General features: G+C 41.8%; 1 protein-coding gene and 1 long non-coding RNA gene across 3 annotated transcripts in view; both read left to right on the top strand.

Annotated features, from left to right (window-relative positions):
• Positions 1–8,776, top strand: part of sema6d (sema domain, transmembrane domain (TM), and cytoplasmic domain, (semaphorin) 6D) — a 38,114-nt gene extending 29,338 nt beyond the window's left edge. For both annotated transcript variants that reach the window (XM_056260250.1, XM_056260249.1), the window contains 10 exons: positions 2,412–2,500; positions 2,981–3,198; positions 4,037–4,168; positions 4,301–4,456; positions 4,633–4,806; positions 5,418–5,546; positions 6,136–6,213; positions 6,299–6,357; positions 6,679–6,732; positions 7,678–8,776. In XM_056260250.1, the coding sequence (XP_056116225.1) occupies positions 2,412–2,500; positions 2,981–3,198; positions 4,037–4,168; positions 4,301–4,456; positions 4,633–4,806; positions 5,418–5,546; positions 6,136–6,213; positions 6,299–6,357; positions 6,679–6,732; positions 7,678–8,630 (2,042 nt within the window). In that variant the 3' untranslated portion in view covers positions 8,631–8,776. The remainder of the gene's footprint in view (positions 1–2,411; positions 2,501–2,980; positions 3,199–4,036; positions 4,169–4,300; positions 4,457–4,632; positions 4,807–5,417; positions 5,547–6,135; positions 6,214–6,298; positions 6,358–6,678; positions 6,733–7,677) is intronic.
• A 1,464-nt stretch (positions 8,777–10,240) lies between these two features.
• Positions 10,241–10,614, top strand: LOC130092408 (uncharacterized). Its single transcript, XR_008807917.1, has 2 exons — positions 10,241–10,467; positions 10,500–10,614. It is a non-coding gene; the product is annotated as an uncharacterized LOC130092408 (long non-coding RNA).
• Positions 10,615–10,720: the final 106 nt, after the last annotated feature.

The raw sequence follows: 10,720 nt of genomic DNA, 5'->3' as shown, positions 1-10,720 counted from the left end.
GCCGCTTTAACTTCATCAGGACGTTTATATGATCATGAATGATTCCTCAGATCAAGTGTGTTGTTGAGGAGACTGCGCTGCTATTTAAAGGGATAGTTCACCCAAAAATTAAAATTAGCCCATGATTTACTCGCCCTCAAGCCATCCTAGGTGTATATGACATTCTTCTCTCAGACGAACACAATCAGAGTTATATTAAACATGTCCTGGCTCTTCCAATGGCAGTGAATGGGTGTTTCTGTTTTCAAGTCCATAAAAGTGCATCTATCATCATAAAAGTGCATCTATCATCATAAAAGTGCATCTATCCATCTTAAAACCGCATCTATCCATTATAAAAGTGCATCTATCCATCATAAAAGTGCATCTATCCATCATAAAAGTACATCTATCCATCATAAAAGTGCATCTATCCATCATAAAAGTGCATCTATCCATCATAAAAGTGCATCTATCCATCATAAAAGTGCATCTGTCCATCATAAAAGTGCATCTGTCCATCATAAAAGTGCATCTATCCATCTTAAAACTGCATCTATCCATTATAAAAGTGCATCTGTCCATCATAAAAGTGCATCTGTCCATCATAAAAGTGCATCTATCCATCTTAAAACTGCATCTATCCATTATAAAAGTGCATCTGTCCATCATAAAAGTGCATCTATCCATCTTAAAACTGCATCTATCCATTATAAAAGTGCATCTATCCATCATAAAAGTGCATCTATCCATCATAAAAGTACATCTATCCATCATAAAAGTACATCTGTCCATCATTAAAGTGCATCTATCCATCATAAAAGTGCATCTGTCCATCATAAAAGTGCATCTATCCATCATAAAAGTGCATCTATTCATCATAAAAGTGCATCTGTCCATCATAAAAGTGCATCTGTCCATCATAAAAGTGCATCTGTCCATCATAAAAGTGCATCTATCCATCTTAAAACCGCATCTATCCATTATAAAAGTGCATCTATCCATCATAAAAGTGCATCTATCCATCATAAAAGTACATCTGTCCATCATAAAAGTGCATCTATCCATCATAAAAGTGCATCTGTCCATCATAAAAGTGCATCTATCCATCTTAAAACTGCATCTATCCATTATAAAAGTGTATCTATCCATCATAAAAGTGCATCTATCCATCATAAAAGTACATCTATCCATCATAAAAGTACATCTGTCCATCATTAAAGTGCATCTATCCATCATAAAAGTGCATCTGTCCATCATAAAAGTGCATCTATCCATCATAAAAGTGCATCTATTCATCATAAAAGTGCATCTGTCCATCATAAAAGTGCATCTGTCCATCATAAAAGTGCATCTGTCCATCATAAAAGTGCATCTGTCCATCATAAAAGTGCATCTATCCATCATAAAAGTGCATCTATTCATCATAAAAGTGCATCTGTCCATCATAAAAGTGCATCTGTCCATCATAAAAGTGCATCTATCCATCATAAAAGTGCATCTATCCATCATAAAAGTGCATCTGTCCATCATAAAAGTGCATCTGTCCATCATAAAAGTGCATCTGTCCATCATAAAAGTGCATCTATCCATCATAAAAGTGCATCTATCCATCATAAAAGTGCATCTATTCATCATTAAAGTGCATCTGTCCATCATTAAAGTGCATCTGTCCATCATAAAAGTGCATCTGTCCATCATAAAAGTGCATCTGTCCATCATAAAAGTGCATCTATCCATCATAAAAGTGCATCTGTCCATCATAAAAGTGCATCTATCCATCATAAAAGTGCATCTATTCATCAAAAAAGTACATCTGTCCATCATTAAAGTGCATCTGTCCATCATAAAAGTGCATCTGTCCATCATAAAAGTGCATCTGTCCATCATAAAAGTGCATCTGTCCATCATAAAAGTGCATCTATTCATCATAAAAGTGCATCTATTCATCATAAAAGTGCATCTATTCATCATAAAAGTGCATCTATCCATCATAAAAGTGCATCTATTCATCATAAAAGTGCATCTATCCATCATAAAAGTGCATCTATCCATCATAAAAGTGCATCTATTCATCAAAAAAGTACATCTGTCCATCATTAAAGTGCATCTGTCCATCATAAAAGTGCATCTGTCCATCATAAAAGTGCATCTATCCATCATAAAAGTGCATCTATCCATCATAAAAGTGCATCTGTCCATCATAAAAGTGCATCTATCCATCATAAAAGTGCATCTATCCATCATAAAAGTGCATCTGTCCATCATAAAAGTGCATCTAGTGCATCTATCCATCATAAAAGTGCTTCATATACACCTAGGATGGCTTGAGCGAGAGTAAATTATGGGGTAATTTTTATTTTTGGGTGAACTATCCCTTTAACTGAGCGATTTTTTTACCTGAGTTGAGTTGTGTTGTGTTGTCTCTGCAGAGCCTCACTTCCTGCATGCGGTAGAGTACGGGAACTATGTGTATTTCTTCTTCAGTGAGATCGCAGTGGAGCACAGCGCTGCTGGGAAGGTGAAGCATGCGTGTCTGAGACCCAAACAGAAGCGTACCGTACAAGTGCTCATCCCAGCAAGCAATAGCCGTCATTCCACCGTCTCGGTTAACTATAGACTCGATGTAGTGCGGCTATGAGTAAATCACTTCTAGACAAAATAAACGTAAATTTAGTTCAATGACATTTTTGCCAAAATAGCTTGCGAGATGTTTGATATTCCATCATGTAAGCAAAATAAACAGTGATTACAAGGTGATTGATTTCATTTCCTCACATTTCATTTCTTGTTATCTAACTGATGACTAGTCTATTCTTGGGCTCTGGTTAGACATCTATTACAGTTTCACTGACCGCCCAAATGCTGCCTAGTTGTAGCCTAGACGTCTGGGCTGTGTTTGGACGGCGATTAGACGTCTTTTAAACGCAGAATTGCTTGCTGGGATGTTATGTGTACTTGCAGCAAAGTCCTTCTCCTCTTCCTCTTCCCCGTGCTGTAGGTGGTGTATTCGCGCGTGGCTCGCGTGTGTAAGAACGACCGCGGCGGCTCCACGCGTGTGCTGGATCGCTACTGGACGTCGTTCCTGAAGGCGCGGCTGAACTGCTCAGTTCCTGGAGAAACGTTCTTCTACTTCGACGTGCTTCAGTCGCTCACTAACGTGCTTCAGATCAACCAGCGGCCCGCTGTGGTGGGAGTGTTCACCACACAGATCAACAGGTGCACACACACACACCTCTCACACACACTCACAGACACTCAAGCCTTGTTTATACTCGACGCGTCCGCACGAGCGCGAGTCTCCGCTGACTGCGCGCGCACCTCTCCAAACGGACGAGGCGTTTATACTTGACGCGCTCGCCGTTGTGCTATTCTGTGAAACGACAGGGGGCGACTCGGAGTAATTCTCCTCTAGACCACCAGGAATCAGCAGTGAAGAAGTAGTTTGCCGTTTATTAGTAGTTTATTAATAGCTGATTCATATTAAAAGAGTAATAAATGCAGTAGGTGTATTGTACTTTCTTGTACAAACTCGTTAAACAACTGAAGCCTTATTGAAGAGTGTTTAAACCTTAATTTCGTCAGCAGGGCTTACTTCTGCTATTGTAGGCTTATTTATAAATGTAAGCAGTTACTTTAGAGTGCAAACTGGGTGCTTAATGCAAATGTGTTCCTATTCACAAAATGAGAGGCTTTTATGGTCGCCCATCAATGCAAATGTCTCTGTGTATAGAAGGATCATAAACATGCTGGTACAGACGTACCAGTTCGGCCTGATTCGGCTCGAAGTCGTTCATCTTCGGATGCGGCGCCGCGCGCGATGTTACAAAAAGTGCCGTGCACACCGCCAGGCGAAATGGGGTCTTGCGCACCCAACGCGCACGACCGCCCACACCGCAATTACATCATTTTGCCGTGCGCACCTTCGCGCTCTTGCGGACGCGTCGAGTATAAACAAGGCTTCACTCACTCACTCACACACACACACACACACACACACTCACAGACACTCGCACAGAAACACCGTATGTGTGTTAACTCTGTCTGTGTGTCTCAGCATTCCCGGTTCAGCCGTCTGTGGGTTTTATCTGGATGACATCGAGCGAGTGTTTAATGGGAAGTTTAAAGAGCAGAAGAACAGTGACTCGATGTGGACGCCAGTGCCGGAGGAGCACGTGCCCAAACCACGGTGAGATGTTCGTCAAGACAATCTCACTTTCTAGGATATTTTCTAACAGAAAATATCAAACAAAGCTTTTAACAAAAACTCAATGAATGATAGTAAAGTAACCCTGGTGTGTGTGCGCGTGTGTGTGTTCAGTCCGGGTTCGTGTGCAGGTGAAGGTTCGGCGTCCTCCTACTCGTCCTCTGTTCAGTTTCCAGACTCTGTGCTGTCGTTCATTAAGACACACCCACTGATGGACGAGTCTGTGCCGTCAGTCAACAGCCAACCACTGATCACCAACACCGCCAGCAGGTACTACAAACACACACACACACACACACATGTCTGGTTTACTATCTTTGTGGGGACTCTCCATAGAGGTAATGGTTTTTATACTGTCCAAACTGTATATTCTGTCCCTTTACACTAACCCGACCCATAAACCTACCCAACACACACACACACTGACATGAGTGTGTATTGTGCAGGTATAAACTGACTCAGATAGTTGTGGATACGGCCGCCGGGCCTCATAAGAACCGCAGCGTTGTGTTTCTGGGCTCTGAGGACGGTCAGGTTTTGAAGGTTCTGACCAGCACTCAAGCCAACGGCTCGCACGGGTCCAGACTACTGGAGGAGCTCGACGTGTTCAATCCCACGCAGTGAGTGTCCGACCCACAGCTCATCAGTCTGAAGATATACAGCAAACCACAAACTATTCACACACCAGATATCATTTTTGATATGTTTCACTAGTGTGTGCAAGACACTAAAGTTCATTTATGTAAGTGAGGAGAGCAAAATAAAGTAAACTGTGACATATTACACCCAAATATTCTTCATACAGTGACTACCAGTGACATTAATAACAATTTGGGACCAAAAATGATTCCCTGTTTTGCTGAAGTGTGTTTTCTGTAATTGCTAATGCTCTTTTTACACACACACTGAACAACATGAAGCATTGCTTGGTCACAGGTTGAGCTAAACTGGTATTATCTAATTGTGGAGTTAAATTTAACAGCTGACAGATATTCAACATACTTCATGTGTGAGAGTCTAACAGAAGGACGGACAAAACCAGTCAAATATCCACTGATCTGAGAACTCTGAGTCTTGCTCATATTTATTACCATTTTCTAAACTATAGCGAATAAACTGTGATAATGTGAGAAATGTTGAATATATTTAGGTTTGAGTGTACGCTTCAGCTTGTAGATAGAACATGACCTCTCTCCGGCGCACTGATGTAAAGCCTGGCGTGTGGTTGCAGGTGTAGCGGTGAGCGCAGGGTTCTGGGTCTGGCGCTGGATAAGGAGCATCACGCTCTGTTCGTGGCGTTCTCCAGCTGCATCATCAGAGTTCCTCTCAGCCGCTGCGCTCGACACGACACCTGCAAGAGGTGAGGCCAGGTCACATGATCAATTACCTGCGCTTACTTATGAACATTCCAGTAAAATACTAGATTTACCTTCATTAACCCTGCAGAAAACATGAAACCAGTGAAGATTTCAACAAAGTCTTTGTATTATTTCACATATGTGACCCTGGACCACAGAACCAGTCACAAGGGTCAATTTCTGACATTGAGAATCATTTATACATCATCTGAAAGCTGAATACATATGGTTTGTTATGATAGGACAATATTTGGCCGAGATACAACTATTTGAACATCTGGAATCTGAAGGTGCAAAAACATTGAGAAAATCTCCTTTAAAGTTGATCATTTATGTTTGTGATTTTTGCTGCATTCACTCACAAATATATTTTTTAAATATATTTACGGTAGGAAATTTACAAAATATCTTAATAGAACATGATCTTTACTTTATATCCTAATGATTTTCGGCATAAAAGAAAAATCTATATTTTTGACCCAGGCAATGTGTTGGCTATTGCCACAGATACACCCGTGCGACTCGTGATGGTTTCGTGGTCATATTAGTCTTTTATTAGTCAAACTCATAACTCTCCCTGTTCCTCCACAGACGCTGTCTATACACACATGACCCATACTGCATCTGGCTGCGGACGGGCCGCTGTGCTGACATGGCCCCGGGATTTAAGTAAGAGTGACATCACTTCCTGCTGCATGATCAGTGATGGCTCATATCACACTAACCTTCCTGTCTGTGTTTGTATGATGAGCAGGGCCGGTTTTGAGCAGGACATCGATGGGGACCAATCACATTTATTTGACACGTGCCCCGGTGAGTGAGTTACAGCAGTGATGCTTCAGTTCTGTCATATTTGAATGTCAGATAAATGGAAATATTGTTCTAGGAAGTATATGTGAGAATTTTGCCATTTGTGAATCATTGTGACACTGATGTTTTGTTAAAGTTTCTCATTAAACACTGTTATGAAGTCAAGCTCAACCTGTTAAGAAACTCGATGAATGGAATATTCCATATATTCCAATATTATGGAATTGTGTTGTACAATGTTGCAAAAATGTATATATAAACACTGTCATAACACTAACTGTTCTAATACTTATTCTAATCTCTCCTATATTCACATGTGCTCAGATGTGATGTCAGCCGCAGGAAGTGATGTGAACTCAGCTGTGGATTCAGCGTCTGGTCAGTGTCACACACATTATGATGTCATGTCTGATTATACTGAGTGTGTGAGGTTCAGTGCTAACATCAGTCAGAAGGCAATTTACAATCTACTGTTTTCCAAATTTAGCATAGTGACATCACACATTATCATGACCAATCATTGTTTACATTATTAATCATTGCTGTCACTGCAGTGTGTATTATATGTAAATGGAAAGTGTTACCAATAATACAAAAGCTTCATATTTTCAGGCTCAGTGCATCAGTTCTCTTTAAGATCTTGTCAGAAACTCTAATGCAGCTTCAGTTTTAAGATCCTTCATTGCCAAAGCATCACAGCATATAATTAAAATAGTGCAAAGCAACATTTATACAGTCAAACCTAAATATATTCAGACACCTTCTACATTTCTCACATTATCACAGTTTATTCGCTATAGTTTAGACAATGGTGATAAATATGAGCAGAACTCAGAGTTCTCAGATCAGTGGATATTTGACTGGTTTTGTCCGTCCTTCTGTTAGACTCTCACACATGAATTATGTTGAATATCTGTCAGCTGTTAAATTTAACTACACAATTAGATAATACCAGTTTAGCTCAACCAGTGACCAAGCAATGCTTCATGTTGTTCAGTGTGTGTGTAAAAAGAGCATTAGCAATTACAGAAAACACACTTCAGCAAAACATCATCAGCTCAAAGTGGAGGAATCATTTTTGGTGCCAAATGTGTATTAATGTCACTGGTAGTCACTGGATGAAGAATATTTGGGTATAATATGTCACAGTTTACTTTATTTTGCTCTCCTCACTCACATAAATGAACTATAGTGTCCTGCACACACTAGTGAAACATATCAAAAATGATATCTGGTGTCTGAAGAATTTCTGGTTTGACTGTATTTAAGAACAAACAAAATGAATGAGATTCAAAGATGGAGTGAATGTGTGTGTGTCTGCAGGAGTGAAGCAGCTTCCTGACGCGGCGAGTGTGAGCGACGGCTTCCACTTCACTCTTCTGGGCGCGTGTGTGTTGGTGGCGTTCGTGCTGGGTGCGATCGCGTCGGGTCTGCTGGTGTCGTGTTTCTGCAGTCAGAGATCCCAGCGAGAACAAGAGCCCGAGGCGTCGCTTCCACACGCGCTCTCGCTCAACAGCCTCGCCAAACTCAACCGCCTGCTGGACGCCAAACCCGACAAGAACGACATCACTTCCTCCCAGATCTACAGCTCCGGCCCGCCCTGCCGGCAGCCGCCCGTCAAACCACACGCAACCGTGGAGGAAGAGCTGGTCTCGACGCTGCCCACCCCGGACTCCACCCCCGAGCTGCCAATCAAGAACCTAAAGGCTCTGAACAGCAAATGGGAGAGAAGCCACACCCACAACTCCACCCTGCAGGTGTTTCCAACCAATCACACACCTTCAGAAAACCACAGGGACGACATATTCAAACACATCCAGCATCCAGAAGTGCGTGATGTCACGGATCCAGTGTCGTACAGCCTGACGTTACAGATGCCCTCCTCGTACTACAGTTGCCTAAACGAGACGCCTGAAACCACAGCGCTTCAGCAGGTTCCACTGCAAGCGCTTCCCGAACGGCCACACGGCAACACCGTCCAATCACAGCGCAAAGTCCTCATCAAGATGGGAAACGGGGTCACAACGGCCCGCCGGCACACTTTCAACCAGAAGTCGTCGCTCGCGGGCAACATCTACGAGATACACAGGCCGCTAGTCGCGGGCGGCTCGTGTCTGACGCGACAGCACAGCTACAGCGAGCCTCCTGTCCTCCAGCGCGCGGCTCTCGTCAGGCGCACCGCATCGCTCAAACCACAGATCCCCCCGAAACCTGTGAACATACCCGCCAGAACACTGCACCTGCACACACGACCACTGACCTCTGACCCCCAATGACCCCACAGTACAGCTAGAGGAGAGGTCAGAGGTTAAAGACTGAAAACTGAATACTAGCATACTGATCACTGCGCGGTATAGACTGCATATAGCGAACATGATCTCATTATATTGCATGTTTAATTCAGCACGTGGCGTCTAAATATCTGTCAGATAAAACTCTGTTTTGCATTTTAACACAATTTTTGATTTTTGCAGATAAACAAGCTCTGTGTCCAACAAAATTTATTATTTTTTACATGTTTTGTTCATTCTGATTATCTATGAACACAACTTTTTATGAATTTTGAAGGCTACAAACAATCGGTAGAAGTAAAAAGCTAATGCTATAAACAAACTACACCACAGTCACATGACTTCAACATCACCGTCATTAAGCTTCAACAACTTGTTCATTATTTAAAATCTGTAAGTTGGAAATTTTGAGAATAGTTTGCTAAAACGCGATTATAAACACAAAGTAGAAGAGTTTACCCGATTAATGTCCCTATTTCCCCGTTTACTGCCACTCTTGTAAGCAAACGTCTTTTTGAAGACATGTGAAAGCTTTAAAAACACTATTACTGATTAATTTTATGTCATAGAATATAATGTGTTCACCACAGACCTCATTACAAACACACATACAAATCCCACTGACTTCAAGATGATGGAACCAGTTGTTCAAAAATAACTTGTTTCTTGAAGGTCATATCAAGTGCATTGCATTGTGGGATAGAGTATACCATCATGGTGTTCATTCACATGCTGTGTCCAGTGAACATGCTGCCGTGACCGTGTGCTAGTGTTCTCTTCCGAACGTGATTCCACTTCAGATAATGGGATAAAACACTGCAGTTGTCGCACACTGACTCTGATCATGAGTGTGTTTGTGCACCAGTGACACGATGCTCTATTAATGCTTCTGTTTTCACCGAGGAGGAACTGAGACCCGGACCGATCCCACCCAAGCATTAGGAATCTCTCACAAGCATCACATCAGACTGACATTATTAAGGCAGAGGAGTTGATGATGTGTTTGCACTCATGTGTGCCTTCCGTGGTGTGTGTTAGAGAGCAGAGGTCAGAGGTGACGTCTCCTGGAGTCCATCACTGGAGCAGGACCGTCTGAAGAGCATGACTCACACACAGGTTTCTTTTCAGTAGTAAATGTCACGCAGAAGACAGAAAGATATCTGTTTTTGTAAATGGAGCTCCAAAAATATGTGACCGGCGAAACATTTACTTCAAAATAATATCACATTTTGCTTGCAAAAATACCCATATCTGTTCAACAAACACAGACACTTTTGTAATATTTCCAAAAGTAACTATTTTTAGGGCCTGCTGCAAAGATGAGCAACAGGATGTGATGTCATGCTTGTTCTAATCAACTATGCAAAATGATAAATAATAAATGCTGTGCTCTCACACTATAGGACATTCTGAAGGCTTTATCCTTTTAAACTCGTTTGATGCCAAACAACCTAAATGAGAGTCCACTCGTGAAAAAATAAGCACAAACTCTATTCATTTTTTATACATTTTTCAGGTAAACGAGACTTAATAATGTCTCCAGGAAATGCATCTTGATTTAAGAATGTTTCAATATATTGAAAAAACAAGTCTTCCTCCGAGATCCGTGACGTTTAGAGCTTTCCCTGCACAGAACCACAGGTCAGAGTTCAGCCCACTTCTGTATGCTGTAAGACACACAATGATTTCATGTTTGTATACCTGTGTGTGTGTGTGTGTGTGTGAGAGACGCACCCTCCGCTCTGACAGTAGCTCCGCCCACCTGACCAGCAGAGGCCGTGATTGGTGCAGCCTGAGGGTTTGTATCAGCATGTTCTGTTGTGTGTGTTTGATAAGAGCACTATATTCAGTGAGATGTGTATGAGTGTGTGTACTTCTCAGGTCACTGATCATTAATGATAAACACTGGCACAATCATGTCAAAACACTTATGCTATGCACTTAATAAAAACAATGCTAATGTACAAAATGCAATATTTCAGTGTTTTCATTAGATCACATGATCTCTCCAGATCCCTGGTGCGGCGGGCGATTAAATGTGAACCGCAGTCATTAGTGAGTATTTGACTTTATTC

This window comes from Rhinichthys klamathensis, unplaced genomic scaffold (assembly GCF_029890125.1).
Source record: "Rhinichthys klamathensis goyatoka isolate OS25496 unplaced genomic scaffold, OSU_Roscu_1.1 h1tg000176l_1, whole genome shotgun sequence".
NCBI lineage: Eukaryota > Metazoa > Chordata > Actinopteri > Cypriniformes > Leuciscidae > Rhinichthys > Rhinichthys klamathensis.
Note: the sequence above shows the minus strand (reverse complement) of the source record. Positions and strands in the feature narration are given on the sequence as shown.